Consider the following 21,734-nt stretch of genomic DNA (forward strand, 5'->3'; position numbering starts at 1 on the left):
GGTATGGGGGGGCTGGCCCAGGGGGCAGGCCGGGCCGGGGAGGTGTAGGTACCTGGCACAGGGGGCTGGCCATGCTGGGATAGAGGCTGGTATGGGGGGGCTGGCCCAGGGGGCAGGCCGGGCCGGGGAGGTGTAGGTACCTGGCACAGGGGGCTGGCCATGCTGGGATAGAGGCTGGTATGGGGGGGCTGGCCCAGGGGGCAGGCCGTGCCGGGGAGGTGTAGGTACCTGGCACAGGGGGCTGGCCATGCTGGGATAGAGGCTGGTATGGGGGGGCTGGCCCAGGGGGCAGGCCGGGCCGGGGAGGTGTAGGTACCTGGCACAGGGGGCTGGCCATGCTGGGATAGAGGCTGGTATGGGGGGGCTGGCCCAGGGGGCAGGCCGGGCCGGGGAGGTGTAGGTACCTGGCACAGGGGGCTGGCTGTACTGGGATATGGGGGGGCTGGCCCAGGGGGCAGGCCGGGCCGGGGAGGTGTAGGTACCTGGCACAGGGGGCTGGCTGTACTGGGATATGGGGGGGCTGGCCATGCTGGCATAGGGGGGCTGGCCCGGGGGGCCGGCCGTGGGGGTGGCGTAGAGGGCTGGCCGTGCCCTGACCATGCCCCGCGACTCCCCGGCAGGACTACTATGTGGTGATCCTGTGCCCCACGGAGATGGACGTGGCGGTGCGGCGGGTGCTGCAGATCCCGCTCTGGTCCCAGCGCGTCATCTTCCTGCAGGGCTCGGCCCTCAAGGACCAGGACCTCATGCGGGCCAAGTGAGTGCCAGCCAGGCGGGGCTGCCCCATGCCTCGGGGGCCCTTCCTCCCATCCCCGTCGGCCAATGACAGAGGGAATCGATGGAACTGGCCAGTGGGGTCAGAAAATCTTGGCCACCCCCCCCAGCCAGCTGGTGGACCCAAAGGGGGGGCCCTGCCCCACCCTGTCTGTGAAGGGAGGGGTGCCGGGGCAGGGAGCTGGCCTTGTCTGTGATGGGGAAGCAAGGGGTCCAGTCCCATCCTGTCTCCAGCCACTTTGCTCCCCACAGCTAATCTGTGGTCTAAGCTGCCCCGCTGGGGTCTGGTTTCCTGCTAATCCCCGTCTCTTCTCCCCACACTAAAGGATGGATGACGCAGAGGCCTGCTTTATCCTCAGCAACCGCTTCGAGGGGGACCGGATCGCTGCGGTAGGTGCCACGCATAGATATCCCGCCCTGCGGGCCACCCAGCCGGACCCAGCACAGGGTTAAAGATAGTACCGGGGGAGGGGTATTTATTACAGGGTAGCACCCAGACACCCCGACCAAGATCAGGGCCCCGTCATGCTGGGCACTGCCCAGACCCCGACCGAGATAGGGGCCCCGTCGTGCCGGGCACTGCCCAGACCCCGGCCGAGATTGGGGCCCCGTCGTGCCGGGCGCTGCCCAGACCCCGGCCGAGATCGGGGCCCCGTCGTGCTGGATGCTGGGCCAACAGCTCTCCTGCAGTGGCTTCTGGGATACGCGCTGGCAGGGGCCGTGTTGTCCGGGTCTCCATCCTCTGCAGGGACCCCACCTGGGCAGGCTGAGACCCCCTGGTGCAGGGCAGCGGGAAGCAGCTGCCAGGCTGTCTGCATTTCCCAGCCATGGCGCCCTGCGTGGGTCGCTGTGTCCACGCCAGGCCAATTGGGTCTCTGGGGACCACGCTGCACAGCAGGGTGCTGGGGGCTGTGGGGAGGCACTGGGGGGAGGCGTGATCCCTCCTGGCACCCGGGGGGCTGGGGGAAACGTGAGGGGGCTGGCCTGGCTGTGACACTCTGCCCCATCTTGCCCACCCCCCAGGATCATCAGACCATCCTGAGGGCCTGGGCGGTCAAGGACTTTGCCCCCAACTGCCCCCTGTACGTGCAGATCCTCAAACCCGAGAACAAGTTCCACATCAAATTCGCAGGTGAGGTGCCCCCACATGGCCCCCGCTGTCCTGTCTCTGCCTCCACTGTGCCCCTGGCACCCTCTCCTGCCCCTGCCCCATGCTCCTGCAGGGATCGGCAACGGGGGAGAGGAGAGCGATGGGGGATGTCTATGGGGATGGGGGGATGGAGGGTTGGCTGGATAGAGGGTTATGAATGAGGGTGGATAAGAGGGGAGATGGGGATGTATACGGGGATGGAGGGATGGATCAGGCAGGGGGTAGATGAATAGAGCAGACAGAGGAGTGGACGGGGGTGGACGGAGAGCTAGAGAAGGAGGGAAGGTGGTTGGGTGGCTGGGTGGACGGAGAGCTGGCAGAGGCAGGATGATAGGCGGATGGAGGGAAGAAGGAAGGGACGGATGAAGGAAGCAAGCAGCTGGGGGAGCAGGCCCAGCTCCTCCGGGGCAGCCTCGGCCCTGGCTCCCAGCCCGTGTGCGCCTCTCTCTGCAGATCACGTGGTCTGCGAAGAAGAATTCAAGTACGCCATGTTGGCTCTGAACTGTGTGTGTCCAGCCACTTCCACCCTCATCACGCTGCTGATCCACACCTCGCGGGGACAGTGAGTAGCGGTGCCCGTCGCTGGCTGACCGCCCCCAGCTGGGGCTGCACTAGACCCAGCAGCGCTGCCTGGTCTGCACAGAGCCTGAGCCAGTCGCTTTCGGGCTGGGGGGAACCCACCCAGTGCATCCCAGTGGGGTGTTGATTCTCAGCCCCACTGCTCTGGGGGTCCTGCCAATCACACCCCAGCAACAGGTCTCTCCACCCACCCTGGGGTCAGTACTCTTCTGGGAGGGAAGGCAGTCAAGGGGGGGGTGGGACCAGGGAGCCCCACAGCACTTCCTCCTGCCCTGGAGACCTCCTGTGCCCCCCCACAGCAGCACTGAGAAAGAAGGGGGGCAGGAGCCAGTGCCAGGGTGGGGGAGGAAACAGCATTAGGTGCATTGGGGGAGGCAGGAGTCAGCAGCAGGGTGGGGGAGACCAGCCCCAGCCACATCTGCCTGAGTGTGCAGAGAGCCTGAGCCGATTGCCAGGGTGGGGGATGGTGGGGTGGCAGGGATGGGGTCGGTTGTCATTTGCCCCTTGGTGCCTTTGGACAGAACCACCCCCATGGAGCCCTTCAAGCCGCGGCCAGGCCCCTGGCAGCCCCTGTCCAGGTGAGTCTGGGCTGGGGCCTGGGTGGGTGACGTGCTGCGGGGGGAGGGGATGCACTTGCCTCTGGGTCACGGGCCAGGAGGAGACGTTGGGGCCCCTCGTCCTGGGGTCGACCCCCGGCTGGAGCCCCCGCATCCAGAGCCAGGCGAGCAGCAGAGGGAGGGGCCCCAACCCTGCCCAGCTCTGGGACATCCCCCCCTGCGTTCTGTGAATGGCTGGAGCCCCGTGGACTTTCCCTGCCGTGACCCAGGCACCAGCGACACCGGGGGTGAGTCCACAGGCCAGGGCTCCCCTCCCTCCTGGGCGGGGGTCGGGGGAGGGCCCCCCCCCCAACCCCAGGGCTGTGATGCACATGGGGGGCGTCTCTCCCTCCTCAGGGACGGCCCCGCCTCCCCGGAGCAATGGCAGAGGATGTACAGCCGCTGCTCGGCCAACGAGGTCTACCACGTCCGGCTGGGGGACAGCAAGTTCCTGGGCCAATACCAGGGCAAGAGCTTCACCTACGCCTCCTTCCACGCCCACAAGAGGTGCGCGGGGCCGGGGGAGGGCGGCTCCATGTGCCGCGTGTGCACCGCCGCATGCCGGCACGCTGGCGTACCCTTGCACATGCCCGCACACGTGTATGCTCGTGCCCATGCTCACACACGTGCTCGTACACTTGTGCCCATGCTTACACACATTGGCATACCCTTCCAGGTGCTTGCACGCAGGTGGGCAAGCTCACGCCCTGGTGCACATGCTCACACACATTGATTGGTGCATACCCTTGCACATGCTCGCACATGTCCTTGTACACTCATGCACACACTTACAGACATTGGCACACTCTTCTGTGTGCTTGCACACACTTACACACGTACACTCGTGCCTCACCTGCAGACACACATTTGCATGCCCTTGCACGTGCGCAGACATCCTCGCCCACACGCACCCCTGTGCACGCGCATGATCCAGCTTGCGCGTGGTCTCTGTTCATGAGCACACTTACACCCAGCCAGGCCTGCACGCCTATTGCACCCCCAGGAGCTCCGAGCTGGCTTGCACACGCCTCCCTCCACCAGCTCTGCAGGGCTGAGCCCCCTCCCGGGGGACCCAGGCGCTGACCCCGGCTGCCCCGGCAGGTACGGGGTGTGCCTGATCGGCGTGTGCCGGGAGGACAAGAACAACATCCTGCTGAACCCGGGGCCCTGCCACATCCTGGCCTCCTCCGACACCTGCTTCTACATCAACATCTCCAAGGAGGAGAACTCGGCCTTCATCTTCCGCCAGCAGGAGCATCTGCGCCCGAGCCGGCTGCCCACCCCGGCCTACCCCGGCCTGACACGCCTGCCCGTGCACAGCGTCATCGCCAGCATGGGTGAGCCCCGCCCGTCACCCACCCCGGCCGGCCCCTCACACCTCTCCGGCCAATCGCCCCCCGGCACGCAGCCCGCCCGTTCCCCACCAATCCCCCGCTGGCTCGTCACCCTGCTGCAGCCAATCGGAACTCAGCACCGAGCCCCAGCTTTCTCCCCTCGTCCCCTGCCGGCCTGTCAGGTCTCAGCCAATCACCGCCCGGCATGGGACTCCCCCCAGAGTGCCCCACCAATCCCCAGCCGGCCCTTCACCCCTCCTCAGCCAGTCATTATTGAGTATGGGGCCCTGCCAAACTCCCACCAATCTCCAGCTGGCTTGTCATACTACCCCAGCCAATCACCATCCAGCACTGGGCCACACTCTCCCTTATTAATTCCCACTTGCCCTTCACACTTCCCCAGCCAATCATCACTCAGCATGGGGCCCACCAATCCCCAGCCAGCCCTTTGCACTGCCGCAGCCAATCCCCACCCAGCACAGGCCCAGCTGCCTGCTCTCCGAAGCAGGGGGGCAGGGCACCAGGTGGCTGGTGGGGCGGGGCCCAGCTGGGGGCCGGGTTCCAGTCCAGCCCAGCTGGGTGGCATCATGTGATACGAGTTTGCTGGGGCTCAGCCTGCCCCCACTCGGGGGGCGTGTCACAGAATCGGCCCCAGATGCCCCCCTGCAGGCTGGGGGAGGCACGTGGGGGCAGCCGGGACGGCTGGGCTCAGGGTCCTGCCCCCGCCCGAGAGTGCCCTGACCCGCCTGCCCCCCGGCCGTGCAGGGACGGTGGCCATGGACCTACCGGACTCTGGCAGCAGCCCGGACAGCGTGGGCGGGACCACGCTGGGCCTGCCGGGCGACCCGGCGGGCACTGAGAAGTGCCGCAGCATTGCCCCCGTCCTGGAGGTGGTGGACGCCATCCCCAGCCCCGCCTTCGACCTGCTGAGCGACCAGTCGGAGGACGAGGCCACCCATTCTGACGGCTCCGCAGCCGCCTCCGGCACGTAAGGACCTGCCCGCCCGTGCCTGCCACGGGGCCCTGTGTGACGTGGCTCGAGCTGGGGGGGTCTCAGCATCCTGACTGGCCCCGTCCACGGAGAGGCCACGGGGACGGAGGGGAGTGGGGCACGTAGGGACCTGCCTCTGGGGCACGCCTGGTGCTGCCCCCGCGAATTCAGGCCTGGACCTGCAGCGCCCCTTGCAGGGTCCCGATGGGAAAAAATGTTTATAGCAGTGGGGAGGGAGGTGGCTGTCCGTGGGTCGGAAGCCGCAATCCCCCAATGCCCACATGCTCCCCCCCCGGTATGGGAGACCCCAGGGGGGTTTGCCAATGACAGCATGTGCGCGTGTCTCCAGGCACGTGAGCGTGCGGTGTGGGGTACACGAGGGACCCCCGAGAGTTAAGGGCTGCCCAGAGCACAGACAGACACCCATGCTCCGTGGCACTAACCCAGCTGGAAGGAGCTGCCCGGCTTGGCGGGATGTCTGTGTATCCTGCTCAGCTCCAATGTGCCCTGCTTGGCGCTTTGGGGCTATGAGGAGCGAGGCCCCCCAAAGGCCTGGCCTCCCCCTCTCCCTGCCCCCCAGCTCCTCCTTCCCCCTCTCTCTTGGTCTTCCAGCTGGGTAAAGGGTTACCCCACCAACTCCCCCTACATCGGCAGCTCCCCCGCCCTCTGCCACCTGGTCCAGGAGAAGATCCCCTTCTGCTGCCTGCGGCTGGACAAGGTACCACCAGGGCTGGGCAAGACGCCCACGGGGGCGATGCCAAAGGGCCCTGGGCTGGGCCCCCAGCACCATCCCAGGGGCCCCTGCCCTGCCCCAGTGACCCCCTGGGGCCACCCCAGGGACACATGGCTGGCCCCCCTAAGAGGCTGCAGGTGAGAGGGCACAAGTGAGCAAAGGATGATACAACTCCCCCACCAATTTATAGATCCAGGAAGGAACAGGGAGGGGGTCACCCCCCCACCTCAGCCCCAGGTCTCCAGCTGGGGATCAGAGGGAAATGGGGGGATGGGTCACGCCCCCTCTGGGCTGGGGGATTGGTGGGGTTTAACCCCTGCCGTGCTGGCACCCCAGAAGCCAGCTGTACCCCCAGCCAAGTCAGATCCCTGGGGGGTCCCCGGCGCCGGTCTCAGCCCTGGCAGGGAATGAGGGGGGGTTGTCCCCCCGGTGAACCCCGCTTGCCTCTGCAGAGCTGCCACCACTACCCGTACGAGGACGCCCGCGCCTACCACTTCCAGAACAAGCTCATCATTGTCTCGGCTGAGAGAGCCGGCAACGGGCTGTACAACTTCATCGTGCCGCTGCGGGCCTACTACCGGCCCCGCAAGGAGCTCAACCCCATCGTGCTGCTGCTGGAGAACATGTGAGGGACCTGCCCCGGGTAAAGGGGTCGGGGAGGGGGCCACCAGGGCACAGGCATGGGCTGGGGGAGAGGGGGAGCTGTCAGGGACAGACAGCGGGTGCTGGGCTCGCCGGCACACCACTGGGTATTGGGCAGAGGGAGTGGGACAGGGACATGTGGGGGTACAGGCCGTGGGGCGGGGGCAGAGGCTGGGGGGTGGGGGTGGAGTAATGCAGACTGGGTGGGAGCAGGGATACGCCCCTCCCCCTGTCTGCCCCTCCACTGCCGTCCCCCGTTTCCCTTGCAGGCCAGAGACCCATTTCCTGGAGGCCATTTGCTGGTTCCCCTTGGTCTATTACATGGTGGGCTCCATCGATAAGTGAGTAGGTGCTGCACGGGGCAGACCGGGGCAAGGGCTGGGGCAGACCCAGGAGGGAGGGAGGCGGAACCACTCGTCCCCTCTGGATTTCCGGCCACGCTTGCTTTGGCCCTGGGCTCTGGGCCACGGTCCCGGGCTCAGCTGGGGGGCCGGTGGCGTGGGCCAGCTCGGCCCCCTCCCGCCTGCCCCCATCCGGTTGGCGTCGTGGTGCCCTGTGCCCTCACCCCCCTCTAATTCGGGTAGCTTTGGAGGCCCCCAGGGGTGCAAGCCAGTGGGGGGGGGTGTGGGGCAGGGCGGCGCTGCCTGGCACAACAGCTGACCCCCCCGCCCCCCAGCCTGGATGACCTGCTGCACTGCGGTGTGACCTTTGCTGCCAGCATGGTGGTCGTGGACAAGGAGAGCTCCATGATCGCGGACGAGGACTACATGGCCGACGCCAAAACCATCGTCAACGTCCAGACGCTGTTCAGGTATGGGGCCGGGGGAGCCAGGATGCCTGGGGTCCCTCCCCGGCGCTGGGAGGGGAGCGGGGTCCCGTGGTTAGAGCAGGGGGTGGGGGCTGGGCTCAGGAGTCCGTCTGACCCCGTCTTTGTGCCCGGGGCAGGCTGTTCCCAGGCCTGAACATCATCACCGAGCTGACGCACCCGGCCAACATGCGCTTCATGCAGTTCAAGGCCAAGGATCGCCACGCGCTGGCCCTGTCCAAGCTGGAGAAGGTACGGCCTGGCCGGCCCCGCGCTGCCCCCCTGTATCTCCCTGTCCCCCGCTGTGCCCTGGCCCGCTGCACCCCACTCACTCGCTCTCTGTCCCCACAGAAGGAGCGGGAGAACGGCTCCAACCTGGTGTTCATGTTCCGCCTACCTTTCGCTGCAGGGAAGGTGTTCAGCGTCAGCATGCTAGACACACTACTCTACCAGGTACCCCAGGGACCCCCTGCCCTTGGGGACACCCCTCCCTCCCCCAGGGACCCTCCCTCCCCACCCCCAGCAACCCTCCTCCAACTCCCAGGGACCCTCCCCGGGGGACCTTCCCTCCCTGCCCCCAGGGACCCTCCTTGGGGAAATCCCCTGTCCCTGGGGACCCCTCTTCCTGCCCCTGGGGACCCTCCCTGGGGTTATCTGAACAGGTGATCTGCTCGATCCCTCCAATCCTTGACCCTGGGAGCCAGCCTTACTCTGCTCTGCTATGAGAACCCCGCTCCTGGGCTGTTCACGCACAGCCTCTGGCATGTCGGCTGCTCCTTGGATTGTGCAACCAAATGACACTGGCCAATATCTCCAGCCCCGGACACAACCCTAGGAACCTTGGTCCAGTTATGCTGCTGGACACTGCAAGCTTCCATGAGTTTGTCAATTTAACAAAGAAATGGAGATGTACCAGGCTTGTTCTCCCAAGGGAAGTCTCTGACACGCTTCAAACCAACCGCACTGCTTCAGGTAGAATAAACAGATTTATTAACTACAAAGATAGATTTTAAGTGATTATAAGTCAAGGCACAACAAGTCAGATTTGGTCAAATGAAATAAAAGCAAAACTCATTCTAAGATGATCTTAACACTTCCAATGTTGTTACAAACTGAGATGCTTCTCACCACAGGCTGGTGGTTGCCCTTCAGCCAGGCTCTCCCCTTTGATCAGTGCTTCAGTCACTTGGTGGTGGTGTCTGTCGATGGAGGTGGGAGAGCGAGGAAGAGCCTGGCAAACATCTCTTCCTTTTATCACGTTCTTTCTTCCCTCCCTTCCCCACTTCAGGGTCAGGGGAGCATTACCTCATTGCAGTCCCTGACTGACCAAAGGAAGGGCGGTGACTCACTCCAGAGTCCAACAGATCCTTTGTTGCTGCCTAGACTAGTGTCCTTTCTGCCTGTGAGGCTGGGCTGGGTTTGTCCCATACACGCCCTGATGAGGTGTGAACTGCCCCTCTGCTCTTAGAGAGTTTTGCCTGGCCCTGTTTTAAGCCATGAGGGCACATTTTTCAGCCTCATAACTATATACATGAAATTACAACCTATAACAACAATTACTATAACAACCGCTCAGTGCATCATGAGCCTTCCGAAGACACCCGACATGACAACCTTTGGATTGGATACCACACAATCATTTTACAAGGATGAACATGGGGGTGCAGGGTGTTCCCACGAGGTACAGAGCATCACACATCTCCCCTCAGTTTACTGCAAGAGGGTTAGTCACTGACTAGCTCGAAGGCAGTTTGTGTTATAGTTCTCTTGGCATCCAGCTATTATGGCCATGAGGCAGCGTGCCTCAGTCTCCCCTTTCACACACAGCAAACCAGGTTTGTTATGGTTTCTCTGCTGTGGTATGGTTTGAATCTGATTACATGTATTAACTGAGAACTAGCGTTCCCATAAGGTTTAACATCCGTGTCAAAATTCTTATCCCCAAAACTTAACATTAATACCAAACATTTTATCACAGATGGACGTTTACAGGTATCTTTATGATACCACGCCCTCTGTTCAGATAGTCTGGTTTGAGGTCAGTTTTTTCATTAACCATGCTGTTCTTTGACTCTCTCCCATGGAATCAGTCACTGGCTTTTCCTTCCCTCCAGTGTTCCCCTCTGTGCGGGCTCTTAATTTAATCATGTTTCTGGAGTTTTGGTGCCTCAGGGTCTGGCAAGGTAGGTGTTCAGGGGGATCCTGCACATTGGCTGGCCCTTTGGGGAGTGGTCTCCCAACCCCAGGACTGTACACATGCAGAAAATCCAGCTTCCCTTTTGGGGTTACCGAGTGTTTCCCCCTCCAGCACTGAGTCCTTCCCTGCCCCCTAGACTAGAGGGCTGTGATCCGTGCTCTCTGGGCTAGGTGTGTTTACCCTTCAATCAGATTCACCTTTTCCCCACAGCTCTCCCACCAAACGACCACCTTGCAACTTCCAGGTCTCAAATCCTCTGTTCTCACAGGCATTGGAGCTGCATCCATCAGTTTCGCTATCAGGGTAGGAACTCTTATCAAGGATTTCTGGTATTACATACAGGCCTGTTGAAGGCAGTCAGATATTCAGCAATACCATCGTCCTCACTGAATGCAGGACATAAGTGTTCCCACTTGTGGATTTTTGGCGTGATGGGAGTCGTTGGGGTCGGGAGGTTCTGATTCTGCTTCTCTAGCAGGTCCAGTTGGTGTTTTTGCTCGCTCTCTCTTTCTTCTCTCTCTCTCTTTCTCTTTCTTTTATCTCCAGTTCTTTCAGTTGCAATAATCTCTGGTGCTCCCGCTCCTTGTCTGCAATCTCAGGCTAAAAAGCTCCAACTTCGCAATCGCTTCACTGCTTTCACTCATTTTCCTGCTTTTCTGTTCCAACTTCCCTTTCCCGAAATACTCAAACAGAAAATAACAAACCTCTGACCTCCTCCTGACTGTTCTTAACCACTGCGCTTAAGACTCACTTAAAATCACAAATATCAGTGCTTAAAGTGTGAACTTCATTTGGAGTAACAAGCTGCACATACACCCTGCTTGCTCTGCCACTGTGACGTCCCCCTCTGGTGTTATCCGGACCAGTGATCTGCTCGGTCACTCCAGTTCTTGACCCTGGGAGCCAGCCTTACCCTGCTATGCTGTGAGGACCCCCACTCCTGGGCTGTTCACACACAGCCTCTGGCATGGAAGCTGCTCCTTGGATTGTGCAACCGAATGACACTGGCCAATATCTCCAGCCCTGGACACAACCCTAGGAACCTTGGTCTTGCAGTGTCCAGTTATGCTGCTGGACGCTGCAAGCTTCTATGAGTTCATCAATTTAACAAAGAAATTGAGATGTACCAGGCTTGTTTTCCCAAGGGGAGCCTCTGACACGCTTCAAACCAACCGCACTGCTTCAGGTAGAAAAAACAAACAGGATAAACATGGGGGTGTAGGGTATTCCCACAAGGTACAGAACATCACCCCCCCCATCCACAGGGACCTCCCCTCCCTGTCCCTGCGGACCCCCCAAGGGACCTCCCCTCCCTGCCCCCAGGTACCCTCCCTGGGGACACCCACTATTCCCTGCTACTGGGAGCCCCGCCCCCCCACGCCCAGCCCTGCATCCCCTTGTCTCTTTCTCTACCAGGTAACCCCCCCAATCCTGCCCCCACCATACCTGGGACGTACCAGCCTCCCCCCTCTGTGTGGGATGTGCCAGCCTGTCCCCATGTGGGACGTCCCAGCCCCCCTCACCCCACCATAGGACATGCCAGCCTGCAGCCCTGGCAGGGGCAGCCCAGAGTCTGCTGTGCTGGGTCCAGGGGCCAGGCTGGCCTCACCAATCTGCACTGTGAGATCTGCTCCCATCCCCTCCTTGCTAGTAAGGGGAGATGGGGAATCGGGGGCAGGGGGTGGCCCAGAAAGCTCCCCGTTGACCCTCCCCCCTGTCCTGCAGTCGTTTGTGAAGGATTACATGATCTCCATCACTCGCCTGCTCCTGGGGCTCGACTCCATGCCAGGCTCCGGCTTCCTGTGCGCGGTGAGTACCCGGCCGGACGCTGCCTGGCACCTGCCCCTCACCCTGGCGTCTGGGCATCTGTGTCTGCATCCCTCTGCCTGCCTCTCACTTGTCCTGTACATCCCTCTGCTTTACACATCTGTCCAGCCAGTCATGCGTCTCCTCACATGGCCTTCTGTCTGTCCATCGGTCCCCTCACACAGCCCTCCATCCATCCGTCCCCACATGCAGTCTTCTGCCTGTCCAATGGGTGCCATTTAGGAAGGGCAGCGGGGGCTCTGGCTCCCCCTGAGTTTTGCACCTGAGGTCTGCTCACAGCGCTTGCCCTAGCCCCAGACAGACAGTTAACTGCACACAGGTAACTGCAAACAAACCAGGGAAATGCAGCCGAGATGGAGGGTACTATAAGGTGGGTGCATAACTGGTTGGAAAATCGTTCCCAGAGAGTAGTTATCCATGGTTCACAGACAGGCTGGAAGGGCAGAACGAGTGGGGTCCCGCAGGGATAGGTTCTGGGTCCGGTTCTATTCAATGTCTTCATCAATGATTTAGATGATCAATGGCATACAGAGTACGCTTATAAAGTTTGCGGACAATGCCAAGCTGGGAGGGGTTGCAAGTGCTTTGGAGGATGGAATTAAAATTCAGAATGATCTGGACAAACTGCAGAAATGGGCTAAAGTAAATAGGATGAAATGCAATAAGGACAAATGCAAAGTGCTCCACTTAGAAAGGAACAATCTTGCACACACACAAAATGGGAAATGACTGCCTAGGAAGGAGTCCTGTGGAAAGGGATCTGGGGGTCATAGTGGATCACAAGCTAAACATGAGTCAACAGTGTAACGCTGTTTCAAAAAAAGCAAACATCCTTCTGGGATGTATTAGCCGGAGTGTTGTAAGCAAGACACGAGAAGTCATTCTTCTGCTCTGCTCTGCGCTGATTCGGCCTCAACTGGAGTAGTGGGTCCAGTTCTGGGTGCCACATTTCAGGAAAGATGTGGACAAATTGGAGAAAGTCCAGAGAAGAGCAACAAAAATAATCAAAGGTCTAGAAAACATGACCTGTAAGGGAAGATTGAAAAAACTGGGTTTGTTTCATCTGGAGAAGAGAAGACTGAGAGGGGGCATGAGAATAGTTTTCAAGTACATAAAAGGTTGTTACAAGGAGGTAGGAGAAAAAATGTTCTTAACAAGGACAAGAAACAATGGGCTTAAATTGCAGCAAGGGAGGTCTAGGTTGGACATTAGGAAAAACTTCCCACCTGTCAGGGTAGTTAAACACTGGAATAAATTGCCCAGGGAGGTTGTAAAATCTCCATCATTGGGGATTTTTAAGAGCAGGTTGGACAAACACCTATCAGGGATGGTCTAGATAATACTTAGTCCTGCCTTGAGTGTGGGGGACTGGACTGGACGGCCTCTCTAGGTCCCTTCCAGTTCTGTGATTATTTCTCCCTATATAAGCTCACAATTTTGATGCCACTTTTCCAAACCCACCAAGATGACACCATATTTCTTCCTAGAAAAGAGACAACTAAGAGTGGATATGATAGAGACCTACAAAATCATGAATGGTTTGGAAAAATTGAATAAGGAAGTGTTATTTACTCCTTCACTTAAAACACAAGAACTAGGGGTCACCCAATGGAATGAAGAGGCAGCAGGTTTAAAACAAACAAAAGGAAGTATTTACATAACACACAGTCAACCTGTGGAGCTCCTTGCCAGAAGATGTTGTGAAAGCCAAGACTATAACAGGGTTCAAAAAAGAACCTGATAAGTTCCTGGAGGATAGGTCCATCAATGGCTATTAGACAGGATGGGCAGGGACGGTGTCCCTAGCCTCTGCCAGAATCTGGGAATGGGCGACAGGGGATGGATCACTGGATGATTCCCTGTTCTGTTCATTCCCTCTGGGGCACCTGGCACTGGCCACTGTCGGAAGACAGGACACTGGGCTAGATGGACCATTGCTCTGACCCAGTCTGGCCGTTCTGATGTTCTTATATAGAACCCAGATGTATCTGCCCCCCACTTGACCCCCAGAGCTGAGATAGAACCCAGGAGTCCTGACAGAGTCTCTCTGTCTGCAGAGTTAGTAACAAAGTAAGAATAAACTTTAAATATTTAAACCTAACCAGTGTCCCTTAGGTGACTTGCCACGAGGTGTCAGAACATGTTAGTGTTAAGGCTGAATGGGTCTAATATTTATTGAATCTTTGTTCTTTTCTATAGGAATTAGATCCAGGGCTCCTGTCAGCTAATTGCTAAGTTCTCTGCCAAAACACTTTTCAGGTCCCTAAGTAGCCCCCGGCCTGGCATCACAGTTAAAGTTGCCCCCCAAAATCTGAACTGGCACCCCCGGTCGGTCCCCTCATGCTGCCCTCAGTCCCCACACACGGCCCCCTCTCTCTCTGTCTCCCCCACCCTTTCCCTTCTGTTCTCGGTGTGGGGCTCGCTCCTCATCCCCCTGCAGGTGCCGGTAGGGGGGCAGCAGTCACTGCTGCATGGCGGAGGGGATGGCAGGCTCGGGGGGCAGGGGGACGCCCCTCCCCCGCAGGGTGACCCATCTCTCTCCCCCGCAGCTGAAGGTGACCGAGGACGACCTGTGGATCCGCTCCTACGGGCGCCTCTACCAGAAGCTCTGCTCCAGCACGGGCGACATCCCGATCGGCATCTACCGCACCCACTGCCACCTGCTCTCTGCCGCCGAGGTGCGCCCCCCTCCCCTCCGCCCCGGGATCAGGGCTTGGCCCCCATCCCCCCCCGGGATCAGGGCTTGGCCCCCATTCCCCCCTCCCGGGATCAGGGCTTGGCCCCCATTCCCCCCTCCCGGGAGCAGAGCTGTGCCCCCCTCCCCTTCGCCCCGGGATCAGGGCTTGGCCCCCATTCTCCCCTTGGGAGCAGAGCTGGGCCCCCATCCCCCCCCAGGATCAGGGCTTGGCCCCCATTCTCCCCCCAGGAGCAGAGCTGTGCCCCCCCCCCGGGATCAGGGCTTGGCCCCCATTCTCCCCCCAGAAGCAGAGCTGTGCCCCCCCCCGGGATCAGGGCTTGGCCCCCATTCTCCCCCCAGGAGCAGAGCTGGGCCCCCATCCCCTGGGATCAGGGCTTGGCCCCCATTCTCCCCCTGGGCTCACGGCTTGGCCCCCATTCCCCCCCTCCCCGGGAGCAGAGCTGTGCCCCCACCCCACCCCCCGGGATCAGGGCTTGGCCCCCATTCTCCCCCCGGGATCAGGGCTTGGTCCCCATTCCCCCCCCCCCCCCGGGAGCAGAGCTGTGCCCCCATCCCCCGCCCCCGGGATCAGGGCTTGGCCGCCATTCCCCCCTCCCGGGAGCAGAGCTGTGCCCCCTCCCCTCCGCCCCGGGATCAGGGCTTGGCCCCCATTCCCCCCCCCCCGGGATCAGGGCTTGGCCCCCATTCCCCCCTCCCGGGATCAGGGCTTGGCCCCCATTCCCCCCTCCCGGGAGCAGAGCTGTGCCCCCCTCCCCTCCGCCCCGGGATCAGGGCTTGGCCCCCATCCCCCCCCGGGATCAGGGCTTGGCCCCCATTCTCCCCTTGGGAGCAGAGCTGGGCCCCCATCCCCCCCCAGGATCAGGGCTTGGCCCCCATTCTCCCCCCAGGAGCAGAGCTGTGCCCTCCCCCCGGGATCAGGGCTTGGCCCCCATTCTCCCCCCAGGAGCAGAGCTGGGCCCCCATCCCCTGGGATCAGGGCTTGGCCCCCATTCCCCCCCTCCCCAGGAGCAGAGCTGTGCCCCCACCCCACCCCCCGGGATCAGGGCTTGGCCCCCATTCTCCCCCCGGGATCAGGGCTTGGCCCCCATTCTCCCCCTGGGCTCACGGCTTGGCCCCCATTCCCCCCCCCCCCGGGAGCAGAGCTGTGCCCCCATCCCCCGCCCCCGGGATCAGGGCTTGGCCCCCATTCCCCCCTCCCGGGAGCAGAGCTGTGCCCCCTCCCCTCCGCCCCGGGATCAGGGCTTGGCCCCCATCCCCCCCCCGGGATCAGGGCTTGGCCCCCCATTCTCCACCTGGGAGCAGAGCTGGGCCCCCATCCCCTGGGATCAGGGCTTGGCCCCCATTCTCCCCCTGGGATCAGGGCTTGGCCCCCATTCTTCCCCTGGGAGCAGAGCTGGGCCCCCTGGGATCAGGGCTTGGCCCCCATTCTCCCCCTGGGCTCACGGCTTGGCCCCCATTCCCCCCCTCCCCGGGATCAGAGCTGTGCCCCCATCCCCCGCCCCCGGGATCAGGGCTTGGCCCCCCCCGGGAGCAGAGCTGTGCCCCCACCCCACCCCCCGGGAGCAGAGCTGTGCCCCCATCCCCTGCCCCCGGGATCAGGGCTTGGCCCCCATTCCCCCCCCCGGGAGCAGAGCTGTGCCCCCATTCCCCGCCCCCGGGATCAGGGCTTGGCCCCCCATTCTCCCCCTGGGAGCAGAGCTGGGCCCCCATTCCCCCCCGGGAGCAGAGCTGTGCCCCCATCCCCTGCCCCCGGGATCAGGGCTTGGCCCCCATTCCCCCCCCCGGGAGCAGAGCTGTGCCCCCATTCCCCGCCCCCGGGATCAGGGCTTGGCCCCCCATTCTCCCCCTGGGAGCAGAGCTGGGCCCCCATCCTCCGAGATCAGGGCTGGGGCCCCCCCACTTCACGCTCACCCCCCCCCCCTTCAGGAGCAGGATCATCCCCCTCCAGTGTGTTCAGGGGCCACGGGATGGCCTCCAGGGCGGGGCGTGGGGGGCAGGGGGTCCCCACTCCTCTGTGCCCCGCCCCCCCCTCCAGCACCGCGGATCCCCCGGGTGGGGGGGTCCGCGGCCCCCCCGCGCTGACCCCCGCCCCCCCCCAGCCGCAGGTCTCGGTCAGCGCGGAGGACGACGAGGACACGCGGGAGCCGCGCGGCGCCCGCCTCTGCCGCCGGGGGCCCCGCGACTCGACGGGCGGCGACCCGGCCGAGCAGCCGCTGCTGCGCCGCAAGAGCCTGCAGTGGGCCCGGCGGCTGAGCCGCAAGGGCGGGCGCCGCCCCAGCCAGACGGCGGCCGAGCGCATCAGCCAGCAGCGCCGTGCACTGTCCCGCCGCTCCGAGCGCCAGGAGCTCGGCGCCCTGGTGCAGACCCGCATGAGACATCTGGGGCTCTCGGCCGCCGGCTACAGTACGGGGGGCTCGGGGGCCGCGCTGGGGGGGCCGGGCTAGGGGCCTAAGCTGGGGGGGCTGGGCCCCGGGGCCGAGCTGGGGGGGGCCGGGGACTGGGCTAGGGGCCTAAGCTGGGGGGGCTGGGCCCGGGGGCCGAGCTGGGGGGGGCCGGGGGCTGGGCCAGGGGCCTGAGCTGGGGAGTGTTGGGGGCTGGGCCTGGGGGCCGAGCTGGGGGGGCCGGGGGCTGGGTTCGGGGACCGCGCTCGGGGGTGCCAGGGGCTGGGCCCCGGGGCCGAGCTGGGGGGTGCCGGGGGCTGGGCTAGGGGACCACGCTGGGGGGGGCTGGGGGCTGGGCCCGGGGACCGCGCTGGGCGGGGTCCCAGGTGGGCTGGGCTGGGGGGCCGAACTGGGCAGGGTCCCGGATGGGCTGGGCCCAGGGGCTGAGCTGGGGGGGTGTCCCAGGGGGGCTGGGCCCGGGGGCTGAGCTGGCAGCGGGGGGGTCTGGGCGGGCTGAGCTGGGGGAGGTCTGGGTGGGCTGGGCCCGTGGGTCTGAGCCGCGGTTGGGGGTGATACTGGCCTGGCTGACTCCGCCCAGGGATGGGCTGGGGGGCCGGACAGGGGTCTCACCATCTCCCCCCAACTTGCAGTGGACATGATGGACCAAGGCAACACACTCTCTTACATCCTGCTCAACCCCTCGCCTGACACGCGGCTGGAAATCAACGACGTGGTGTGAGTGCCGGGGGCACGGCCGGCCGGGGGCGGGGGCTGCTCTCTGGGGGGCACCCACACCCTCTGCCCAGGCTGCAAGCGGCTGCTCCCCCCTCTCCTATACCCTTCCCCTTCAATCCTCAGCCCTGGGCCAAATCCACGCTGGGCTTAGCCCTCCTCACAGCCCCCAGTCCCATCCGGATCCCCCCAGCCGTCCCCTGGTGAGGGAGCACCCCCACCCATAGGCCCGGGGGGCTGGGCTCAGCAGCCCCCCCAGAGAGGGGAGGTGCTGGGGTATAGCTGGCCTGCTTATTTCGGGGGGACGGGAATGAAGGCTGGCGGGGGGACTGCCTGGCTCCTGGCCCCTCCGACATCTCCTTTGTCTCCCCACAGATATCTCATCCGGCCCGACCCCCTGACCCTGGTCTCTGCCAGCAGCCCCAGCCGGAAAGCCAGTGTCAGCCACTCCGAGGACCTGAAGGACAGCACCCATCTGTGACCCCAGCCAGGAGACACGTGCCAACACTGTGACCCCCTGCTCGGCAATGGACTCTGCCAGCCCCCGAGCCAAGATCTGCTCCCAGGGCACCGGGCACCTGCCACCTGCCACCACCGGGCCCGATCCTGGCCCCAGTCTATACGGCTCCCGGAGCCATGGGGGCGCTGCCCTGAGAAAACTTGGCACTGGGGGGCTGTGCCCGTTCCAGGTCCAGTGCTTTCCCATTGGCTCTGGAAAGAGCAGCCCCTGTCCCTCCCAGCACAGGCAGCCCTGACCCATCGGGCACTGTGAGAATTGTGCCCCCTCCTGGGAACCCCAAGGGACAGACAGACAGGCCTGCCCTGCTATGCCTGTGCCCGCTGCCCCATGCTTCCTGCAGCTCTGACCGGCTGAGACGGGTCCCGCGCCACCTGCATTCCAGCCCCAGAGACAGGAATCCGGCCCCCAGGCTGGGGGCGTCCTCTGGGCTGCCAAGGCCCTTACGGCATTTCTCCTTGGCATCAGCCCACGCCCAGTCTCTCTTCCAGCTTGGATTTGGTTGTGCGCCCCTCCGCTCCCCGCAGGCAGCTCCCCGTTCCCACGCTGGGACCGGGTTGGGGACAGGGACCGGAGCTGTCCGTGCGGGCACCCCTCCCGTTAAAGGATCAAGGCCGGGCATGCTGGGAAATGCACTGGCAACCCCCTCCCTCCCCGCGCGCCACTGGTTGAATGTAGCTCCCCCCCTCCCCGGCCTGGGACATGGGCCAAGGGACTTCTTAATGCCAGAGATTCCTCCGACTCTGGTCTCACTGTGAACATGGGCTCTTAGATGTACAGATACAATAAACCTCTCTAGCTGCCTTGGAGATGCTCCATCAGTGTGTGTGTGGTGAGGGGGGAGCCCTGCCTCCCCCCACGTGTTCATGAATCTCGCCATATTTCCTGGGTTCCCCCACAAATCTCCAGCTCCCGGAGTCCTGTGATCACAGGAGACATTCGGCTTTTGTTTAGCCAACAGTGAGCGAATCTGTGCAGCCGTCCCTGGAAGCCGCAGCTCTTGGGCAGCTGAGGTGCTGGGCTGGGGTTCTTTAAGCCCTTGTGATTTTTCGCTCCGTCGGCTGCCGGCCAGCCTGGGGCGTTGGAAATCCGTGATTACTTGAACAGGAGCGCGTGGGTCTAAGTACCTCTCCCAACCTGTGTCCCCTTCGCAGGGTTTTAACCCTTCGGCTCACGGGCGAAAGGGAGGGAGCGGGGCTCGATTTGCCGCCTGGTTCTTTCAGCTTATGGCGCTGGTGTGTTGCGGGTGCAGCTTGGTTTTGGCTCCCCCCTGGGCCAGCCCCCAACCCCACACACACACACACTGCCCTCAGCATCACAGGGCACCGGTTCCTGGGGCACCTCAGGCCAGGCAGCTCTCTTCCGGGGCCCGTTTACCCCTCCCCGTGTCCCTGGGGTGCGGGTGCTGGAGGGATGGCAGGGGAGAGGGTGAGCTCGGACGGACATGGGCTAGGCCCAGCAGGACAGTCAGCCCAGAGGCTGCTGCAGGCATGGCTCAGGGGAGCAAGGGAGATTCACCCAATCCCAGTTTGGGAGAGGTCCCTCAACTCCCAATGGGGTCCTGAGCACTGGCCCCCCACACTGCTCTGCATTAGCCCCCCCCCAGGTTTAGGGGGCTCAGGCCCCAGGGGATGTGGGGGCTGTGAGCATCACTAAAGCACTCTTAGAGCAGCCCCCTGCCCCCCCTAGCGGAGCTGGAGTGCCGCCCGGGAGCGAGGGCCCCATCAGCGGGGCATGGTGGGTGGGAAAGGCTGCTGTCCCCCTGCCCAGGCTGGTGCTGCCCTGGACTCCAGGTGCAGGGGAGACGGGGCCACCCCAGGGTGGAAAGGGCAGCAGGTGGGGTCTGGGCGAGAGGTGGGGGCATTCACGGTTCTGGCTTGGAGCAGGGCTGGGGGTTTGGTTCCTGCCTGGCTTGTTCTCTGCCACAGGCCAGACTGGGCTCCTCACCCTGTCACGCCGCTCCCTCGAACAACGAGCCCCGGCGGGGGGAGGCCTCGGCGCCCGCCCGGCCTGGGGCAGCTGGGCTGGGCAGGGATGGCTGCGGGTGCGCGAGAACTGGGGGGCCGGGCTCAGCCGCCAGCAACTCAGCTCCAAACTGGCTGGAACCCAGGAGATGCCACTGCCCCTGCTAGGGGGCGCTGTGCTGCAGGGAGCGGGGCGGGGTTCAGCCAGCAGGGGGCGCTGTCGCCAGGCAGGTTCAGTGCCGGGATGCTTGCTCTGGGATCCTGGCCGTATGCCAGCCGGGCACCAGGATACTCCTGGGAACGCAAGAAGGAAGTTTTGCATCGTTCCATTAAATAATCTTGGGCCTTTGCCCACAGCTGCCGAAGCCAGGAAGTGGGTGAGCCGACCTGGCCTGCAATTAGCAGGTGTTGCTTACGTCTGGACAGCTCCCACAATGCGCTGGGCTCTGCCCGAGAATGGCCGCAGCCCACAGCCAGGATGCGCCCTCTGGCCCCACCCTACCCCAGAGGTGGCTACATCTTACTGCTGGGGGCGACCTCTGTGCAGCTTGCTCTTTGGCCCTTACCTACTTGTCCCGCCCTGGGATGGCTGGAGCGAGTGGTGTGTGCGGTCAGGTCCCTGAGGGCCTCGGGCTGTGTTTGGCTGAGAGCCCAGGAGCTGTAACCTGGCCTTGAGCAGCTTTTCCCCGGGTGCTGGGTGTGGGAGTATTTGCCACCCCATGGGGCCAGTGCATCCTGCTGCCTGGGGGTTCAATCCAGTGCCAGGACCTATGGTGCACGGGGCGGGGCCGCGCCGCGGACATCACTGTTAGCAACTGGGAACATGGCATGTTCCCCTGCTGGAGCCGAGATGAGTCGAAAGGGTGGCGAGGCGACTCAGGACAAGGAGGTAGTGATGCCTGGTGGTTAAAGCGGGGTAGGTGAGATCCAGGACTCCTGGATTCTCTCCCTTCTCTGGGAGGGGAGTGGGGTCTAGTGGCTTAGAGCAGAGGGGGGCTGGGAGCCAGGACTCCGGGGTTCTAGCCCTGTCTCTGGGAGGAAGTGTTCGGGGACTGCTACCTTCAGGTCCGTACTGTAGCCCCTGGCTTGGGGTGGGGCTGGAGGAGTCAGATTCCAGCCTGAAAGGAGCAAAGGGGCAGCCTACAGGGCTCACATACCCAGTGCTGAAATGCAGCTACCTCTGGGATGGAGCCCAGCTCCCGCATCGCCGTCCCTGACCCAGCCAGGGCCATGCCCTCCACCTGAGACCCAAATGCAAATCTCCCCAGGGAAGAGCCCCTCCTGGCTCCCCAAGCCCTGCACTGGCTCCGACCTCTGACGCTGTGGTCCTTGCCAGAGCCGGTGAAAACCCAGGGAGGGGAGAGCAGCCCCAACGCTGCCTGGGGACCCCACTGGGATGCTGAAGGGACACTGGGCAATCAACGGGGTTATGACAAGAACAGACAGGGCTGTCTGTGGGGGAAGGATCAGGCCCAGGGCTGGTGGGGGGAGGATCAGGCCCCAGGGCTGCAAGGGGGCGGCCCAGGGACCGACAGGTGCTGGATCCTGCCGCTTATTCCCGGTGCAGGGGCAGGTGCTTGATCCTCAGCCCTGATCACCAACCCCCAGCACCTGGCCATGACTGGGACGGGGGAAGGTCCCCTGGGGCAGACAAGACCCAGACCCCACATCCGGGAGGGGCCCAGATCCTGGTTACCTGGGGCCAGGTGACAGCAGGGCCTTGACGTCAGGGAAAATAGCTGGCCCATCCCACCCTGTTACAATATGTATTAAAGTAAAAGGTGTGGTGCCCAGCCAGCCACCTCCATCCCCTG

The 21,734-nt window shown here is 63.2% G+C and overlaps 1 protein-coding gene across 10 annotated transcripts in view; it reads left to right on the top strand.

Annotated features, from left to right (window-relative positions):
* Window positions 1-18,765, top strand: part of LOC140900750 (potassium channel subfamily T member 2-like) — a 38,440-nt gene extending 19,675 nt beyond the window's left edge. For 4 of the 10 annotated variants that reach the window (XM_073318501.1, XM_073318502.1, XM_073318505.1 and 1 more), the window contains exons 12-31: window positions 621-757; window positions 1,101-1,164; window positions 1,798-1,906; window positions 2,378-2,486; window positions 3,025-3,081; window positions 3,457-3,606; window positions 4,201-4,436; window positions 5,199-5,421; window positions 6,037-6,142; window positions 6,610-6,782; window positions 7,069-7,140; window positions 7,476-7,610; window positions 7,745-7,856; window positions 7,956-8,057; window positions 10,012-10,104; window positions 11,527-11,610; window positions 14,178-14,306; window positions 16,426-16,729; window positions 17,358-17,442; window positions 17,815-18,765. In XM_073318501.1, the coding sequence (XP_073174602.1) occupies window positions 621-757; window positions 1,101-1,164; window positions 1,798-1,906; window positions 2,378-2,486; window positions 3,025-3,081; window positions 3,457-3,606; window positions 4,201-4,436; window positions 5,199-5,421; window positions 6,037-6,142; window positions 6,610-6,782; window positions 7,069-7,140; window positions 7,476-7,610; window positions 7,745-7,856; window positions 7,956-8,057; window positions 10,012-10,104; window positions 11,527-11,610; window positions 14,178-14,306; window positions 16,426-16,729; window positions 17,358-17,442; window positions 17,815-17,920 (2,586 nt within the window). In that variant the 3' untranslated portion in view covers window positions 17,921-18,765. Of the gene's footprint in view, window positions 1-620; window positions 758-1,100; window positions 1,165-1,797; window positions 1,907-2,377; window positions 2,487-3,024; window positions 3,082-3,456; window positions 3,607-4,200; window positions 4,437-5,198; window positions 5,422-6,036; window positions 6,143-6,609; window positions 6,783-7,068; window positions 7,141-7,475; window positions 7,611-7,744; window positions 7,857-7,955; window positions 8,058-10,011; window positions 10,105-10,667; window positions 10,987-11,526; window positions 11,611-14,177; window positions 14,307-16,425; window positions 16,730-17,357; window positions 17,443-17,814 lie in introns of those variants that run through there. The other 6 variants (XM_073318507.1, XM_073318508.1, XM_073318503.1 and 3 more) reach the window with 5 other exon arrangements.
* Window positions 18,766-21,734: the final 2,969 nt, after the last annotated feature.

Source organism: Lepidochelys kempii, chromosome 20, assembly GCF_965140265.1.
Source record: "Lepidochelys kempii isolate rLepKem1 chromosome 20, rLepKem1.hap2, whole genome shotgun sequence".
Classification (NCBI taxonomy): Eukaryota; Metazoa; Chordata; order Testudines; family Cheloniidae; genus Lepidochelys; species Lepidochelys kempii.